The following is a 20,355-nucleotide window of genomic DNA, read 5'->3' as shown; positions in this document are numbered from 1 at the left end:
CCTGTTGGTAAGATTTGCTCTCTTCTTTCAGATAAATCTATGCAAAAACAAACTTTATGATCTGTAAGTAAAAATGCATTCACTTCCAAAGTAGAACAGTTAGTGTGTACTTTCCTTTTGTGCCTCAATTCTTCTTGGTTGTGTTAATTATCTGCCCTCTTTTTCGCACTGTGACTTTTAGGTCTGGGAATACTTTGAAGCAACAAACTTTTTTTTTTCCAGCTACCTTTTCCGAGAAATACTTCATTCCACACTACCTGCTCTCCTCTGCTTCTCTCCTTCCTTATTTGTGATTGGCCACAGCCACTTTTCTATATTGTCTCTATAAAAGTGGTTGTGACACCAATTTCAAAGCATGCTGGGATTGTTAATTCAAACAACCCAACATCCGCCAGCTGCATGCATCAGGTTTTCTCTCATGAGCATAGTCCACGACAAGCTAACATAGTTTGTAAAAAATAAATTTTCTACATGTGATGCATTTCTCTGTACAAATATGATTTTGACATTAAAAAGCTTCTATTTGAATAGCCAAACATTTAAGAAATACTTGTAACCACTGAGGAAATACCAGTCGCAGCACTGCTTGAGGCTATGTTTATGAAGAAATACCTGTAAAAGCCTTAGATACTGAAGGCTAAAATCCTTAGTATCTTGGAGCCTTAAATCAATAGAATTCTATTTCCCTTTATTCATGATGTTTTGATCATTATATTCTTGCAAACAATTCAAAATAAACCTTTAGAATCATGGTCGCAACCTCTTTTGTGACTCATGGGCATGCTGAATGGTTAATCCAGTAGATCTCCAATTTTAAATCTCCTTTTTTTCTTTTATTCTGTGTGTATCCCAAAATACTCTACAGCTATTTTCCTTTTAAGCTAATGTAAAGTTTTCCTCTGACCTATGACCTATAACCTCTTTACCTCTGACCTAAGCCTCTTGCATGCCCAAATCCTCTTTTATAGGGAAAAAGAGAGAAATGTATGAGCATCCTGTCTTCTGCTTGGCCTCTCAAGTGATGGATTTAACCATTCGTGAGTACCTACCACCCTCCTCTCCATGCTGTCTTCACTCTTTCTGTTTTCATTACTTCAAGAAAATCCAGATCCAAACCAACTCACTTTCCTTGCTTCAAGTCTTTTAGCATTGGCTTGTCTGTTGCTTCTGTCTGTGAAACCCAGTGTGAGAAGTCCAGTCACTTTTTATCAGCCTAAAACAGGTTAGACAATTAAGCCATTTGTTTGTGATAAACTCAGATTGTCCGTAAGTTTTTTCAGTTATTCTTTATGTCTGTGACCTGAATGCATTTTTACTTTGCTTCTGTGTAACCCCAATTTGTAAAGTGCTTTTGTCACTGGTACACAATCAAAAGGTAGCAGCTACACTGGGGAACAATGAGCTAGAGGTCAGATAAAGGACATTTGGAAAAAGCCATCCCTTTTCCTGTGTATAAGATCTTTAAACAATCCTGTGTATAAGATCATATGAAGCTGTCCTTTCTCTGTACATCAGATCTTACATGTCTTCTGTCTGTTATCTCTCAAGCAGAAATGCTTTACTTGTTCTCTTTCTAGATTTTATTTATTCTTTTACACCAAGCTCTGGGTGGAACATATGAAGTTGTTGCTTGGTGAGCTCTTGTATGTTCTCAGAGCTTAGTTCACTAAGTTTACTAATTTTCTATTTGTGCAGCATTTTCTTTCACCTCTGTGAAAGGAGACTTTTTTGGTGATACCATGCTTCGTGGTGGTGGGAGTCACGGGGCAACTTATTTTCTTTTCAAATGTCATATATCACACATAACTGGGGGGCATTTTGGTCCACTTGCTCATTAATCCTGCATATCTGTTCTTGTTTCTCTCTTTTCTCTCCTTGTTGCTCTCTCTCTTTCATATAGAGAATCAAAAGGATGCAGGTGAACAATTGTATATGTATTATAAATTGCTAGGACTGTTGAGTTATATTTATCTTTGTTTTCCTTTCATAGCTCCTTAAGATATGTACTCCTATAAACTGAAGGTGGAGTTGCAGTAATACTTAAGGAGTTAATTTGTGCTGTCTTAACATACATACTATCTTTTACTTCTCCCTTAAGATACAGTGTAGAGCAGAAGTATTTCATAGTGAAGGTACAACCTAATATGGAGGTTTATTTATACTGAAGAGAAAGTTTCTTGTTTTCCAAAGGAACAAAAACAAATTTTTGGCAGAAAAATGTTTGGATGATTTGGCCGTTAGTGTAAATCACCTGATAAGCACATTTATAACTAAACTAATCTTCATTTTTGTTTTTCATATCTTCTGTTTTATGCCCTATTGGGGGAAAATGGTTTCTTTGTTAATGTGTAACTAACACTACAGATAGACCAAAGTTGTGTTTGTCTTTTTTGTTCGTAACATGTTGGTAACATGTAATGAAACAAGAATGCAGGTCAGATAAATACTATTAAAATGGACTTCTTCTCAGTAGTGATTCTGGAGTTGCAACATGCCAATGTGTTCATTACTGTTACACAGCAGGATCCTTAGTTTGAAAGTTCTTGAGATCTGAACAGTTAGGGATTTTTCCTAAGTCATTATTTGTGTGTTGTGGAAATACACTTGATTTCAAAACCTGTTTCCAGAAAGAAATTGGTTTTAAAAAGAAATATAGCATCTTGGGCCAAGTTCCGCTCTGGGTTCCGTGGGTGCCTCTTTCACTAATAGCATTAGGAGTGGCCCCTCTGTAACTTTGGCCCAGTATCTTTTTTTGTTTTTTGTTATATTTGTGGTATTGGTAACAGGCCCTAGTAGCAACAACAACAAAAATGAATTGTTCAGAAAACAAAGCATGGATTTTCTCTTTAAATAAGTCCGCAAGAAACAGCAAAAAAAAAAAAGTAGTGTATGATAATTTCAGGTGCACCCATTACAAATAATTACATTGGATTTAATTGAGCACAGATCCCAGTGTATCAGTAAAATAAGGACAATGGCCATCATCTTTTTAGGACCCGACACAGACTTATGACATGGTTAATATCAGGGAAATTAGGTGGGGCATTTCAGAGGGCCCCATTTACCTAAAACACACAGGTCTATAAAAAGAAAAGGAGGACTTGTGGCACCTTAGAGACTAACCAATTTATTTGAGCATAAGCTTTCGTGAGCTACAGCTCACTTCATCGGATGCATACTGTGGAAAATACAGAAGATGTTTTTATACACACAGACCATGAAAAAATGGGTGTTTATCACTACAGAAGGTTTTCTCTCCCCCCACCCTACTCTCCTGCTGGTAATAGCTTCTCTAAAGTGATCACTCTCCTTACAATGTGTATGATAATCAAGGTGGGCCATTTCCAGCACAAATCCAGGTTTTCTCCCCCCCCCCCACCCCACTCCACCCAACACTCTCACAAATCTTGGGAGACAGGCCAGTCCTTGCCTACAGACAGCCCCCCAACCTGAAGCAAATACTCACCAGCAACCACATACCACACAACAGAACCACTAACCCAGGAACCTATCCTTGCAACAAAGCCCGTTGCCAACTGTGCCCACATATCTATTCAGGGGACACCATCACAGGGCCTAATAACTTCAGCCACACTATCAGAGGCTCGTTCACCTGCACATCTACCAATGTAATATATGCCATCATGTGCCAGCAATGCCCCCTTGCCTTGTATATTGGTCAAACTGGACAGTCTCTACGTAAAAGAATAAATGGATACAAATCAAATGTCAAGAATTATAACATTCATATATCAGTCGGGTTCTTCAGTCTCCCTGGTCACGGGATTACAGACATGAAAGTTGCGATATTACAACAGTAAAACTTCAGAAACAGACTCCAAAGAGAGATTGCTGAATTGGAATTAATTTGCAAATTGGATACAATTAATTTAGGCTTGAATAGAGACTGGGAATGGTTGATTCATTATAAAAAGTAACCTATTTCCCCTTGTTTATTCCTCCCTTCCCCCCCCCCACTGTTCCTCAGATGTTCTTGTTAAACACTGGATTTGTGCTGGAAATGGCCCACCTTGATTATCATACACATTGTAAGGAGAGTGATCACTTCAGATAAGCTATTACCAGCAGGAGAGTGGGGTGGGGGGAGAGAAAACCTTTTGTAGTGATAAACACCCATTTTTTCATGGTCTGTGTGTATAAAAACATCTTTTGTATTTTCCACAGTATGCATCCGATGAAGTGAGCTGTAGCTCACGAAAGCTCATGCTCAGATAAATTGGTTAGTCTCTAAGGTGCCACAAGTACTCCTTTTCTTTTTGCGAATACAGACTAACACGGCTGTTACTCTAAAACACAGGTTTATGTTGCTTGAACCCAGCGAAGGACACACAGAGCCAAATCCTATTTCCCTTATGGAACCCTGACCTATTTTGACTAAATTGGGGCCAAATGTGAATGCTACTGCTCTGTTTATGTTGTTTCTTTCTCTCGAGCAAGAATAAAATTGAGATACTGAAAATAGCTGCATAAACCTACCCCCCCACCCTGCCCCAAACATCACCCCCATGCATTTCCTGCCTCCTTCCCAAAGTGCACCTAGCCTCTCCTCTTCCCTTTAGAAATAATGTGTGGTTTTAAATAGAACACTAAAGAGAATAATTTGCTAAAACAATTCAGGATTAATAATCTGTGTTAATTATTAATAAGACAAAAAGTACTAACACTCAGATTAAGGAGTTCGAAACCCTGGAAGGGTTTCCCTCTGGCTATTTACAGAAATAGAGAATTCATTGTTCCTTTAGAAAAGAATTGCTGTAGACTAGTATCCCGGAAGTACAGGAACTGTGAAATGCAGGGCAGTCATCAACAAAGTGCGGAGGATTTAAAGGGCCCGATTCTCATTTACACCAACAGCATGTGACACTGCTAGAGTGATGTAAAAGTGGCTTTATTGCAAATGGAAATCCAGGCCAGGGTTTTTAGATTGTTTTACTTGGCAATTAATAGTTTGCAATAACTTACTTCTCCAGTTTTTTTGGACACAGTACTCGTATAATTCTGTATGGGTTTGGTCTTTGGTACTTGGTTCTTCTGAGGAGGACAGTGGAGGTGAGAAAAGGAGGAGAGCAGGTGGCCGCAGCAAATGGCAACAAGTGTGTTTGATGCAGATGCAGCAGGAGAATGAGACATGGGCATGAATGATGCAGTTAAAGGTCAGCCGCAACTTCATGAATGTGACAGCACAGCCTGGTCCAATGCACTATAAATGCTTCGCCATAAAAGGGGAATAGGCTACTGTTAACCTCACCCCATCCCCTCGATCCTCCTCTTGTCCAAGGAAGCAAGGTTCCAACGAATGGGTTCTTCACTGTGTCCACAGTATGCAAACACACTCCCCCACTGCCCAGACCAACCCCTGTCCAAGGGTGACACGTATTGTTAATGGTCTCTGCAAACCAGACTCCTGTGCAGGCTCACCTCCATAGCAGTAGCAATGGTAAATCAGCATAAAACCATTCCTGCCACTTTTGGTGATCAGCTGAAGCTCAAAGCACATGGGGCTGAGAGAAGATTGGCACCAGTCCAAATGGTGCCAAGAGGTGGGAGCACCCTTTTTATGCCCCACCATGTGGGGCAGAGGGGGAGCCAGTGGTGACCCCAGCAGAGCACCTAAACTGCCCAGTCTGGGCATCATGGTGGAGGGGAAGAGGCTCCCCAGGGCAGCCAAGAAGAGAAATGAGCAGCATAGAAAGACAAGTATGGGGGAGAGCCGTGTTAGTCTGTATCCACGAAAACAACAAGGAGTCTGGTGGCACCTTAAAGACTAACAGATTTATTTGGGCATTCCCCAAATAAATCTGTTAGTCTTTAAGGTACCACCAGACTCCTTGTTGTTTTTATAGAAAGACAGGCAGCCCTGCTCTTCCTTCCCCCAATCCAACAAGATCCCCGAGGGGGAGGGACGTCACTCCCTGCCAGTCCCATCAAGCCCCCATTCCCATGGCCAGAGCAGGTGTTTCTTTTGCTTTCTGTTGTTGGGCAGGAGTGGAATAGCATTTGCGCTTACTCTAGGAGTCTATGTTCCAAAAAGCCGGGAGGACTCTCTGGTGTCATGGCTCCTGTTTATCTGCACATGGGATTACTGTTCGGAGCTGTTTCATAGCTGAGTCAATACAAATTTCTTCAGTTCCCAGTGAGCTTGATCCAAAGTTAATAGAAAGACTGCCCATCCACTTTAATGGGCATTGGCTCTCGCCCCAAGATGGGAGACAACATGTAAATGGGTGACTCTTATCTGCAGCTTCTGATTAGCCTTTGCCAAGATTCTTGACAGCGGCATTGTATCCTTGAACTAACAGGTTGGTTCCTGGAGGCCTCCTATCTCCAAGCCACAAACCAACACCAATTTATAATCCAACTCCTAAGATTTTTTTTTTTTACTTAAAATACTCCCAGTCTCCGTGTAACAGAAGAAACCTCATCCCCTCCGCCAACGTTTTCCTGTTATTGCATCTGTTCTTTATTCTTTAAGACTCTCACTGGTCACTTAGGGGAATCCCATTAAAGACTTCCCCCAATGTTTAATGTCAGTGGATTGTCCCCTGTGCAGAGGGCAGTCGTGGCTAGCGATGAGGAGTCAATGGTTCCAAGCCCCACCAAGTGAATCCCATCTCCTTTTCTTCTTCAAAACAGCCTTGTGACAGATGCTGTGCCTCTCCCCTTCTCTCCAGCAGCACAAAGCTGGCCGAAAGTTTTCCATACAACTGTTTTTCGATGGAAAACTGGATTTTCAACTACACACTTTTTTTTTTTGGTGACAAGTGTCCGCTTTCCACAGCGTTTTCTTTTCCATGCACACACAGCCCCCAGAACTGAACTGTCTTCACGTTTCGGTCAAAGCCAAAGTACTTCAAATCAGATATTCTGCTATGGTGACCCATGGGATCTGTAGTCCAATTTCCTCATGTCTCCATTCTCCTTGTGGGCAGGGCTCCCCAGCCAGTCTCTGTCTCCCAGGATGCATCTCCTCACCCACCAATAGGGGAGACCGTGGAACATTGTGTGAAATGTAGTCTGAACAATGGGCCTGGCCTATAGAAGAGAATGGGGGCATGATGCACCCAAACTTATAACTCCCACAATGCACTCTGGTGGCATTTCAGAACCCAACTCTTTCCATTTTTGTTCGAAATACTTAAGTTTTTTATATTTTTCCCCAAAAAAGTCAAGATTTTCAGAGGAGAAGGATAACAAAATTTCTAACCAGCTCTTCAGCAAACAGTGGGTTGGTGGAAGGGACAAGTATTTGGAAACATCTAGCTCCTACAATGCAGAGCCCTAGGATGTGGTCGTGGGGGGAAGGTTGGTGGCCTCTAGCCCCTGAGATACCTCCAGACTCTCAGGAGCAGCAGGGGCCCAGAACTGAGGCAGAGGGAGGGATGAGGAGGGCCAGCCTGTGATTTCAGAGAGGCATTGGCCAGGGGCTATTGCCCTGGTGAGGAGTTGAAAGGAGTGCAAGGACCCACAAGAAGGGAGAGGGTAGGGAGTGGATGGGGCTTGCCTGCTCATTTTCTAGAGCAGTGGGGGTAGGAATTACAGCCCAGGAGCTATTGGGGCTAGGGCAGGATGCATTTATCAGTGGGGCGGGGGAAAGCCCCAAATCATTTAGTCACTGATGTTATTTGGAAGTTCAGAACTGATTTTGTATGGGGAGGGTGGGCTCAGAACTATATTTTTAGGGAAGTGGGGAGGAGATGTAATTGGCAGACTCTACACTTCTTTGGGGCACCATCCAGCGCCGACGAGGCTAAGCGTGAGGCCTAAGCACCACTTGAGTGCCACCTGAGTCCTCAAAATAGGACTTGGGGCACTGGGGCCTAGTGCTGACCCTAAACCCTGGGCTGCATATCCCCCTTCCTGAGCTTGCTCGTTGTATTCCCGCCATGTCACCAGAGATAACTGTATTCTGTGTGTTGGCAGGCGGATAGGCGTGATCTCATAGTCTGCGTGAATCGTGTTGGGCAGGAGGGCTAGACCATCCTGAGCTGAATGGCATGGGACCATCACAAGGGAGCCTGGCAGACCTCAAGCATTATTGGTCTCCACTAATGTGAGTCCCGGAATGTCTCGCAATTCAGCGCTCACAGAGTCAAATGTGTAAGGCATTCATTTGAGAGAAATCCGACCGCTGAGAAGCCCAGAAGAAGCCATTTTGCCAAACCCATTTTTTATAATTACAGCTGGGGGGATACTGTGCAATGATTTTTAACAAGTATTAGCATCTTTAAATGAATTCCCTTCAGCCATTCTCACTCCCCTTCTGCAGTCGCTAAGCAATGCAGTTTTACCGGTATGGCTGTTCATGGGTCTCATACTCAGAAGTTGCATGCGTAACCCACATGCCTCCTGGGTGAGGTGTTCTGTCCCATCTAGTGGCACTGAGATCACTTAAAGAGAGAGATTAATGAGTCTGCTCTACAGCCGTAGCTAAGGGCCATGTGGCTTTTAGCTCATGCAGTAGCAGCTCACGCATTTAGCTCCAGAGGTCCCAGGTTCAATCCTGCCCGACGACGACAGGGGTCTGTCAGTGTTACACATAGACAAATCCATCACCCTGCTTTGAAGGGTGTACCATCTCTAGTGAATAGCATCCAAGAAATATTACAGAAAGTATGTACCCAAAATAATGGTGCCTTTTTTTTTTAATGTGTGTGTTACACTAGTTGCTGTATACAGCATACTGGGAGCAAACCCTGCAATCTTTACTCACCTAGGTAATTCATGTTCTTACAAGTAGTCCAATAGCCAGACTAGGCCCTGGTGCTGTTCTGTAAATTTCTTATTTGTCCAGCTAATAGCTGGGAGGCAACAATTTGCCAGATAGTGAGTGAGTAACACCTAGCTGCTGCCTTTCCGTTAATAACTCAGGTTTGTAAGTCAGTTGGACACACATTAATGAACAATATAAAATACTTCTCATGTTAACGCAAATTAATACTGAAATGGAATAAAAAAAAAACAATGGGGAAGAAAAGGTGTTGGCGGAAATCAAAGTGAAACTTAATCTGACACACTAAAAAAAATTTGCAGTTGTACTGTTGAATTTAGTGAACATTGTAATGTTAAAGCATCCAGAGCTGTTCTTCTAGCAAATTTCTGGTGCTAAATATTAACCCAAAAACTTAAAGGAGTCAAATAAGATTGTACATGTATAACTATCTGGTAGTCACATCCAGCAAAGCACTTAAGCTCATGTGTAACTTTAAGTACCTAAGTAGTGGCATTGAAAGTCATGGGACTACTTGTGTGCTTTAAGTTTAGCATGTGCTTAAGTGCTTTTTTTTGGATCAGGGCCAAAAAAAAAATTTAATTTCCTTACATTACAATCATAGGGCCAGCAAAGATGGAAGTCACACAAAAAGTCTCAGTCTAGAATAGAAATAGTGATGAGATTTCTTCCTGCTGATCCAAAAGGTAAGAGAAACCATTACAGCTAAGCCATTCCCGGCTGCTGTGATGAGGTTCCAGCCCTCTGGACGCAGGTTTACTCAGACTTCAAGCAAAAGCCCAGGATTTGGCTCTTGAAAAGTAAAATAAAATAAAATAAAATAAAAGCATCGAACGCTTGGTGAGTCAGTGAGTTGTTTGGCCTCATCATAATGAACCTGCCTTCATACATGACACTCTCCATCACGTGTTACAATTGGGCATGGTCGTTTGTCCCCATGAGAAGGCTACAGTAGTGGTATGCTGGGTAGGATTGAAGTGTATTTGGTGGAATGAGAAATCTCTCACACACCCACTGGGACAATTTGCTGACAACCACGGAACAAAAGTCTCTTTTAAGTTGTCTCATGTATATTTTAATAGTCACTTGCTAAGGCCTGCAGCGTTAACGATCTTTTCATACACTGCCTTCTTTCTTTTCTCCTCTTCTGCTTTTGACGCTTCCACAAAAATAGAAAACCATTGAGGTTGCACTCGCCAGGCCTGTTCAACAGCTGCAGGATCCAGATGCCAATAAAGCCTAAAATGTATTTTTCATCTGGGTATTGTAGGCATCTAGGTCTGGAGCAATCCACAGATATTTCAGCAGCTGGCAGTGCAATAGCTGAAACATATCTAGGTTTATGCAGGGTTAGATTACTGCAGGACTTGAACTGCCTGCTTCTCCTGGACGCAGTTTTCCTCTGGCTTTGGTACTGTTCTGAAAAACTGTCTATCTCTCTGACATGCCAGTCACATTATGGGAACCAAACAGATTAAATTGTACAGAGAGGTGTTACCGTGACATGGCTAATGGATGTATCTGGGAGCCAAGGTATAGTAGCTATCTTTTAGATTTACACCCCATCCTGGGATCCTTATGCAAACTTCCTTTTGTAATGTTTTGCTGTGAAATAGTCTCTTTAAATATGTGAGCTGAACTTAAGGGCCATCAGTATGTAGCTGAGTTGACTTCCTGTTGAAATGTTGAATCAGAATGAAAATATGTAGTATCATTCCCTAAAGGCATATAATTTTCACTAAGTGGGGGGTGTAAGGAACATTTTTGAGAAAGGGGCCCTTCTGGTAGATGACAAATGAGGACCAAGTTGTTTCTGAAGTTGATTGAATAGATTTGTTTCAACTGTTAGCAGAAAAAACTAATATTTTTAAGATGAGGCTCTACATTAAATCATTTAACATCTTAAAGGCGTGCAGGGCATGTGTGTCTCAAACTTCTACTCTTTAATGGATGGTTTATCAGGATAGATGTTTCTATACCCTATTAATTTCTATAACACTATCTGAATTAAAAACAACCACAAATCCACTTTGTCTAAAGAAGCAGCCAAACTAATTTACCCCTTCCCTCCCCCCTTGGAAAATGCAAGCAAAATGGAAAGAACTTTTGGCAACAGAATGTCCAGATAAATATGCCAGATTCCTTACAAACAAAATAATTAAAATAGTCACAGTACAGTACTTGGGCTATTAAAAAGGTGTTATTAAATATAACAGTAACTATAGCACCAGTATATTCATCATATATGATTTGTCTATGTGTATGCAGAAGGAAAGGCTATTTTCATAGAATTTTTGCTATGCTGATATTGTAAACTATATGACAGATGGGTCAAGTCCTGATTGCAGTATTCTAACATTTGGAATAGCAAGTAACATATTTGATAGAGCTGGCAAGTTTTATATATGATTCAACCCAGAATATAAAAGCCACTAGAATTCCAAGTTGAAAATAATTAAATGAGCTGGAAACAATCAGAAAGCACACATTTTTAAAAGTGACAGATTTTTTTCCATGTTTAAATTGCATGAAGAATGCAAGAATATGTTATAGCTCCCTTTCACCAACAATGGTGTTTAAGTCTAAAATCTGTAATTGGTCTTTGCAAAGCAATTAATTCCTATGTTCATTGTTTCCATATTAAACCTCACAATAGGCATTGGGGCACCTTCAATAGGAGAACCTTTCTTACCATTATAGGGTGCAAAAACCAGGCAATATTATTTCAGATTTCTCACACACAGCTATAAGTTTTAATTATCATACTAAACTCCTCCTTTTTGCGCTTGGCTACATGAAATGCAATTAGCATTCCACTGGATTTTAAGCATCTTGATTGCAAAGCACTGTAATGTCATAGAATCTGATGACTTCTAAAATGTTTGTCGTCAAATGGTGTTATAATTGTGTAATACTTCAAGTAACGATGAGGAGCTTATTCCATTTGTGTTTTATCATTTCTGCTTGCTTTTCTTTCAAAGTTTACATCTTTTAGTCACTGTTTATGATGTCATATGTCTCTTTACTTTTGGTGTGTCTCTCTCCATCACTGACAAACAGCTCGTCCAGCTAAGCCTAAGCCACCGGCTGGGCCATCACGATCCACTCAAACTCAGCCTAACATAATAAATCAGATGCTCAAAGGCATACCTAGACAAACACCAAGTACTGTAACCATTTTTCCTTTCTTTTATTCAACTGTCTTCTAGTTTAGTGTTTTTTCGTTGTTTTAGCTTAGTTTAATATTAGGAAGCTAGTTCTACAGTAAGGATTTTTTAAACTATCTAGCACAACAATGTAGGCTTTTAGAGACGTAGAAATAGCAGTATTTATTTCAGAATGTCCACATTTTTTGTCTAGCAATGTCTGACATATGCAACATTTTCAAATATCAACGTCAGCACAAAATAACATTGTTGTTGCATAACATTTTGCATGATAACGATGAATATGTATGAGCTTTAAACGATGTTGTATCAAATGTTTGATAAGTATATGGTATACGTTTCATTTAACTGTCAGTGCTCCAGCTATCTCAACAGAATATTCTGATGTATAGTAACTTACCCAGGGAAATATTTAAAATAAGGGGAAAAAAAAGATTGACATCTGTTGGCTGCCAAAGTTGATAAAGCAAAATATTTTCTTTAAAGACAGCATCTCTGAGCAGTTGTTCTTATTAACACTTTTGTCATTTAGTTGTGTTTGAGAGCAGATCCCTGCCACGAATGAAAGAACAAACCATACCGGGATTTATACCGCTCACATTGCAGTCAATGTCAAAGCTCCCGTTGACTTCAGTGCTGTGGGAAAAGCACCCATGTATTTTGGAAGGTTTTTGTGACCTGTTATTGCACAAAAGAAAAACACTGTCTCTGCTGAGATGTTTGCATGGATAAAAGAAAGAATGAGAAGTTAATAATGAGCTCTCCATTCAGTATTTGCCTTCAGAAAATATTTGAAGGGAAACATGGGGAAAACTTTTCAAACTGGGGCAGGGGATAGGGTGACCAGACAGGTAAGTGTGAAAAATCGGGACGGGTTGGGGGATAATAGGTGCCTATATAAGACAAAGCCCCAAATACCGGGACTGTCCCTATAAAATCGGGACATCTGGTCACCCTAGAAGGGGATGACCCTAAAGTCCATATTTATTTATATTTAAAGTCCAACCCATCAGAACATCTGCACAAAAACTGCTTCACAGTATTGGGGCCTTTGGTGCTACATAAATAGAAATGATCTGATTTTTAAAGGAACCGAATATCTATTGCTCCCATTGATTTCAGATTTAGATGCTCATCACTTTTTTAAAACTCAAGACACCGACATAGATGCCTAACTGAGGATTTAGGTCCTTAATTTTAGGCTTCCGATATTGAAAATTTTGGCCATTGTTTTTAATGAGCAACCATTTAACTATAGGGATGTGTTCAAAAAAAGTTTCAGGCCTGTTACAGTCAACATAAAAACTCCTATAGGCTTCAGAGGGGCCAAAACAGCATCCATAATTCTTGCAGGCACTGATTCAGCAAAGCACTTACGTTTGTGCTTAACTTTAAGTTCATGTTTGAGTCAATCAGATACGACTAGAAGGAGTTAGGCAACCAGCTCCAGTTGAATTTCAGCTGATTCCCTCCGGCTCCTCTGAAAATCCCAGTCTAGTGCCTTGCTAAATAGGGATGGACCTAAACATGTGTATATTAAGAGCTTTGCTGAATTGGGGATTAGTTAAACTGCATTTACACCACTTTAATTCTGTAAGGCCTGGTCTACACCTAAAAGTTAGGTCAACATAACTACAGCTGTGTTTCAGGCCCGTATGCACTATAGTTCTACAGCCTAACCCCCAAGGTAGAAGCAGCTTGGCTGATGGAAGAATGCTTCCATCACCCTACATACTGTTGCTCAGGGAGATGGAGTTCCTACAGTGACGGGAAACCCCTCTGTCCCTGTTGGAAGCATCCGCGGGACGGCACTACAGCAGTATAGCCACGGCGCCATGGTGCTGCCCCTGTAGCCCCTCGAGTGCTGGCATGGCTTTAGGGTACCCGCAGAGGGGTTTTAATGCAGTTTAACTAATCCACTTTAAATTCACATGTTTAGTGAATTCGAATTAACTTTCCTGAGTGTTCCCATGTAGACGAGCCCTAAGTCAGTTTTTCACAGCTGTGAGCCACCAGTTTTTGTTCTTAGGGACCCATCTCATTGGCTGTGTCTACACTACAGGCCTTACAGTAGCCTCTCTATGCTGATAGGAGAGAGCTCTCCCATTGACATAGTTAATCGCAGTGAGCAGCAGTAGCCATGTCAGCAGGAGAGCGCTGTCCACACCAGTGCTTTTGTCCGTGAAACTTATATCAGTCAGAGGGGTGTGTTTTTCACACCCCTGACTGACGAAAGTTTTACCGACAAAAGTGCTAGTGTAGAAAGAGCCACTGTTGCATTTGGCCAGCTCCTTGGAATCTTTCACTGATATCTGGATTATTAATGAGTGGTGGGGTTTATATATTTATTTATTCAGATTTCTAATGAAATATTCCGAAAGGTGTTTGTCTACTATACATAACATTTAATATATTGATGCATAAGCATTAGTATAAGATGCACGTAAGCATGAGGTTGACTTCATTTTAGAAGGTTTGGAGAACACCGCAAGATAGTATGAAATAGCTCTGTGTTTTCTCCACCTTGCTTCGGTATTTGAACTGTGTGATTTATTTAAGGGATTTTATGCTTTAAAGTTGAATATGTTTTCCCATAAAACTGTACCTATAAACACATGGTCTGATTTACCACTGTGTCCTTCCAACTTTACTCAAGCATAACTCCCCTGTTTTCAGTGTAGTTACATCTAGGAGTCACCAGTGGTGAATTGGACCCGCAATTTTTATTCTATATAGTTGGACCCATGTATAAAGTTTCAGCAAGTTTGACATTTCTTTTTATGGAGTTCATCATTCCCCATTATATATATATATATATAAGTAATATCTCTTAAATGGGTAAAAATCTTTCAGAACAGTAGAATCTTTTTAAGCACACCCACTGTATATCATGGAAATTAATGTATCACTGTTATATTCAACAGCTTATTTTTTTAAAAGCTCCATTTAAGTGAAACTCTAAAAAGTATGTGTACATCAAATATAAAATAGTACAGTCTACCCAGAAAGATACATATTTTCATCTGCTAATAGATAGATGCTGTCTCTATGGAATTTGCTATTCTCATTTGAATTAATAAAGTGTCACCAACTCAAAATGGAAAGTAAAACAATTCATACAGTATTTTGAAATTCAGAGCTGGAGCACTGTTTTCATAGTACAAATAACAAATGTGGCTTTACAGTTTGCTCAGTACTAATTATAGAGCATTTAACACTTGCATGAAAAGATTTTTAGAGTTATTAACTATTATGGGACTTTTTCCACTTCATCTGTTGCCCATACATCTAGCCTCTCATATTTCACTCCATTTTAACTCAAGTTCTTGTACTGCAGAAAATGTAGGCCGGTTAGTCACTCCTGCCAAAAAGCTAGAAGATACAATACGTCTGGCAGAACTGGTAATTGAAGTTCTACAGCAGAATGAAGAGCACCATGCAGAGGTGAGCAGCAGGCTCTAGCCTGGCTTTGGACAGGGTCTTGTTGGTTTTGGATAGCTTTGTTCATTTCGCTGTGGTGAATGTTGAACCGCACCACGTGGTTTCATATCACTGTTAAAGCCACCTGGTCTTCTTAAATAACAGTGACAAAATATAATTACAGAAAAAATAAACTTGGGGAAGTCAGGTTTTAGAGGAGGGGAGGAGTTAAGCAAAATTGGCCAAATTCTGCTCTCGTCTACATGTGTGCATCCTTTCACACAGGTGTCAGTGAGAGCTGAATCTGGCCAACCCACCTGGCTAATCACAATTTAAAGTCTGTCCACTTTCAAGAAGGGTCACGGGTTTCCAACAAGTCATGTTTATATTTCAAGCATAATGAAATGAATCAGTTTCAGCCTCATCCAAACAGTGTTCACTTGTCACCATTCAGCACTGTAGCAAAGAAAAAGCACCACAAAGGTTCAAGCTATTTTTGGTCAGTTTCTTTCTCTATAAAATTCTTTTAACAATTTTGTTTTTGTTTTTTACTTGTGTCATTGAATATGATGATCTTTTACTCACTGTGGCTTTTCAGTCAGCTACTCCTTCCTCGGCCTGTTTGGAGTATCCTGGTTGTGGGTTGCTGTGGCTGAAATGAATAGTTCTCTGTTACTGAATATATAGGTTATCCAATACTTAGCAAAATGAAAAATAGCTTTATTCTTCAAAGCCGTCTAGCAGAAAGATTCTTGTTTTAATGAGACTTTTAAACAGGGAATCCATATCTCACTAAGTCCAAAATATATGAGCACCTCAGTATCATAGGTCTTGATCTTGTGACCACTTGAACATGTGAGTAATTGCATTGAGGTGTACAACCTCATTGATGAGATGTCATGAGATTTCCATCTCGGTGGAACTACTCACATGAGTAAAGTCTCACGTGTGTAAGTATATACAGGATCTGGCCCTTAGTTCTCTGCAAATCCAGTACTCTTTGATAATTCTTGTAAAGCTGATCATTTTAAAACTCAGATTGAACAATTATTTGTTTATAACTTCAGTATTGTTACAATCATTCACTATTTTCTCTTCTCCTTCACATTTATATATATATATATATATATATATATTGCATTAAAAAATTTGATAAATAAAGTCACAATCACCGAAAAAAATCATTCTGATGTATATTAAATTTACAGTACAATCTAACTTATTTCTACAACACAACCATCCACGAGTCCCAACTAATGCCTGATTGCATATTTAAATTTCCTCCCTGTTTTTCTACTGTTCATTCAATCTTGGATGATCCTGGCAGGGGAAAGAGGTATGTGACTAAACTGAATGAAATGAGTCACCTCCTGTCATATTTCGTGCATGCCCTCTCGGTGCCATGTTTCCTAATGGGATTTTACCTGGGTTATCCTTGCTTTGTAACTTTGATCCAAGGAATGTAACAGCAACTTCAGAGTAACTGCTTGTGGAATTGGTAGCCCTCCACAGAGGGGTAAACGTGGGACAGTATCCAAGTCCAAGCATGTAACAATGATTATATTTTACAAGCACTGCAGTTACATCCCAACACAACCCTACCTGCCTGGAATCTTTCCTCAGCCTGTTGTTACCTATGTTGTTCTGCATTTACCTAATCTATAGTACACCATTGCAATTATGAAATAAGTAATAAACAGGGTGATAATAGTCTTCCTTTAATTTTGTCTGTGTGTGTACTGTATTAGATATACAGTATTTATATAGAGAGAGAGAATATACTGTGGTGAAGAGTGAAATAATCTTTATTTTCGTTTATTTGGGAGAATAGCTGTATGAGTTTGAAAGAGCAGAATGCCACAGAGCTACATGTAAATTGGGATAGACTATCTACAGAAAATAATACTTTATTCCACTCATCACCGTCATATATTCTATGTGCACACTGTAAGGAAAGAACTCTTTTAATGCTCGTTATTTATATAATGGCAACATGTTGTGAGGCAAGTGGCTATAATGCTGGGCCTGTGTTCTGTCCGCTACATTGAGAAGATGAAAATATGTGTCATGGTTTCGGAACACAAGGGTTTCATCAGAGACCGCATGTTTGTGGCAATAGGAGGAGAACATGTATACTCTGCTCCTACTTTGGATGATGATCTGAAAAGGTGACATTCATCCCTGTCCAGAGGGCCAACACAGAGTCTTATTTTGAGGGGTCTAAGGGTCTGTCTACACTGCAATTAGACACTCGCATCTGGCCCGTGCCAGCTGACTTGGGCTCACGCAACCTGGGCTAAGGGGCTGTTTAATTGTAGTGTAGATGGTCAGGCTCCACCTGTAGCCCAAGCTCTGGGACCCTCCCATCTCTCAGGGACCCTCCCATCTCTCAGGGACCCTCCCATCTCTCAGGGACCCTCCCATCTCTCAGGGTCCTAAATCCTGGGCTCCAGCCTAAGCCCAAACGTCTACACCACAATTAAACTGTCCCTTAGCCCAAGTCCAAATCAGCTGGCGCAGGCCAGACATGAGTGTCTAATTGCTGCGTAGACATACCCTAAGTGGGACTTAAGTCGTGCACAGGAATTGTGCTGACCACCGTCCCTAGGGTGAATTTCACCCCAATGAGGAAAACAATAGGTTGAATGTGGTTTTATCATGTCACTTTTATGGTATGTACAACTATATCCACATTGTTTCCTTTGTTATTGTGCAATATCTTGTTGAGATTTCATGAAATTTTGCAAAATAACTGCATTTTACTCAAAGGAGATACCTGCAGGGATATTTATATGTAAGCTCAGTTATCTGTCACACTGTGACATTTTAGAAATATCTTCTCAGTATTTTATATATGTTTGAATAAAATCTTCATGGTTAAATTTATCAGCTACTAGATTTTCTGTCTACATTTTCTGCTTATATCAACGTAACTAAATCTACCTTAAGGGTTTTGTTAGTCTCTAAGGTGCCACAAGTACTCCTCGGTTTTTTTGCTGATACAGACTAACACGGCTACCACTCTGAAACTTGTGGGCTTAATTACTCCAAATGAGTTTTCATAGGCATTTTTTTTTCTATTTACCTGGAGTTAGTAAAGACCACCCACAACTTGATAGAGCAGGAGTACTTGTGGCACCTTAGAGACTAACCAATTTATTTGAGCATGAGCTTTCGTGAGCTACAGCTCACTTCATCGGACGCATACTGTGGAAAATACAGAAGATATTTTTATACACACAAACCATGAAAAAATGGGTGTTTTATCACTACAAAAGGTTTTCTCTCCCCCTGCCCCACTCTCCTGCTGGTAATAGCTTATGTAAAGTGATCATACACATTGTAAAGAGAGGTTTCAGAGTAACAGCCCTGTTAGTCTGTATTCGCAAAAAGAAAAGGAGGACTTGTGGCACCTTAGAGACTAACCAATTTATTTGAGCATAAGCTTTCGTGAGCTACAGGTAAAGCGACGGAGTGATCACTTTAGATAAGCTATTACCAACAGGAGAGTGGGTGGGGAGAAAACCTGGATTTATGCTGGAAATGGCCCACCTTGATTATCATACACATTGTAAGGAGAGTGATCACTTTAGATAAGCTATTACGAACAGGAGAGTGGGTTTGTGTGTGTGTGTTGGGCGGGGGGGGGGGGGAGAGAAAACCTGGATTTGTGCTGGAAATGGCCCACCTTGATTATCGTACACATTGTAAGGAGAAAGAAAAGGAGGACTTGTGGCACCTTAGAGACTAACAAATTTGAGCATAAGCTTTCGTGAGCTACAGCTCATTTCATCGGATGCATCAGCCTTTTGTTTTAGCATGTGAATGCATGTAAACATGCCACCAATACACATTACAAATTCATAAAACAAATCTGAGAGCCCCCAAATGACCACTACCCTATGGAAAAATGTTGAAAAATATTAACATGGACAAATTATGTTTTATTAAGTTGTTTTTGTTAGTCACAATAAGAAATAAAGTTGCCCAGACAAAAGTGCAGAAGAAACTTCCATTGTACAGTATGTACACGACTATAATACACGAGAGCTTAGATGAATGTCATTTCTCTCATCAGGTGTCTCCAAAGTTGATTCTCCTCCACATGGAAGAATGATTGTAAATGTCATAAGACCTAAGCCTTCATGTATTTTTAATCTTGCCCTCTCTCTCTCTCTCTCTATGTATATGTATGTATATGTATATATGTATTTTAACTCTTTGAAGATATGCATATATACATGTGTACCTGTGTGTAAGATATACAATATGAGGTGTGTTTTTATAGAAAGCACACTTTTTTCCTTAAATCATATTGAAACAAAGCAGGTAAGTAGATGGTTGCTAAAATTGAAAGAGATTTTTGAGTGATGAAATGTTACTTCTCTCATTTCAAGAAATTAGTGCCGAGCTGTGAAGGGGGTGGGGGAATCCCAGACATGAATTGGATAATTATGAAGGTAGAATTTAATAATTCCAGCAGAAATATAAGTATGACTATGTTTTTCAGAAGTGATCACATAATTTTCTTGTTAATTTCTTTTTAAAAAGTTCTTTCTCATGAAAGCAGGTTTTCTTGCAGGACTCTTAAATAAATATCTTGGGATTTGTTGGAGAAAATATTCTTCGCCCCCCCAAATAGTGATTTTGTTCATCTTCATGGACAAAGTTACTAACAGGATTCTTAGCACTCAGAGCCATTTACTAATAACTTGGCAAGGGTACAGCATTTTATGTTCTTAAGGTCTAGCCAGAAAAAAATCTAGCATCGCAAGTATCAACTCTTCCAAACTAGTTGTTTTAAAAAAAATTGTTTTAAAGGGACACTGTCAACCACCATAGCTTTTAAGATTTTTACCTTTGGAGAAAATTTGAGTAGACGTTGAAAGCAGAATTGATTCCTGCCCCTTTTGCTTCAGTTGATCTCGCTGCTCAAGAATATTGTGTAAAAATATCCAACCCACCATCACATCAAAGCAGCATTTTCACATCTCTCTCTCTCTCTCTCTCTCTCTCTCT

At 40.1% G+C, this 20,355-nt stretch overlaps 1 protein-coding gene across 10 annotated transcripts in view; it reads left to right on the top strand.

Moving 5' to 3' along the window:
• The window catches only part of CADPS (calcium dependent secretion activator), a 389,708-nt gene that overhangs the window by 285,988 nt on the left and 83,365 nt on the right, over nucleotides 1-20,355 (top strand). For 4 of the 10 annotated variants that reach the window (XM_048859020.2, XM_048859018.2, XM_048859014.2 and 1 more), the window contains exons 17-19: nucleotides 969-1,037; nucleotides 1,901-1,918; nucleotides 15,254-15,360. In XM_048859020.2, coding sequence (XP_048714977.1) covers nucleotides 969-1,037; nucleotides 1,901-1,918; nucleotides 15,254-15,360 — 194 coding nt within the window. The remainder of the gene's footprint in view (nucleotides 1-968; nucleotides 1,038-1,900; nucleotides 1,919-15,253; nucleotides 15,361-20,355) is intronic. The other 6 variants (XM_075130213.1, XM_048859016.2, XM_048859021.2 and 3 more) reach the window with 3 other exon arrangements.

The sequence above is a fragment of the Caretta caretta genome, chromosome 7 (genome assembly GCF_965140235.1).
Source record: "Caretta caretta isolate rCarCar2 chromosome 7, rCarCar1.hap1, whole genome shotgun sequence".
Classification (NCBI taxonomy): Eukaryota; Metazoa; Chordata; order Testudines; family Cheloniidae; genus Caretta; species Caretta caretta.
This window is presented reverse-complemented; position numbering and strand designations above follow the sequence as displayed.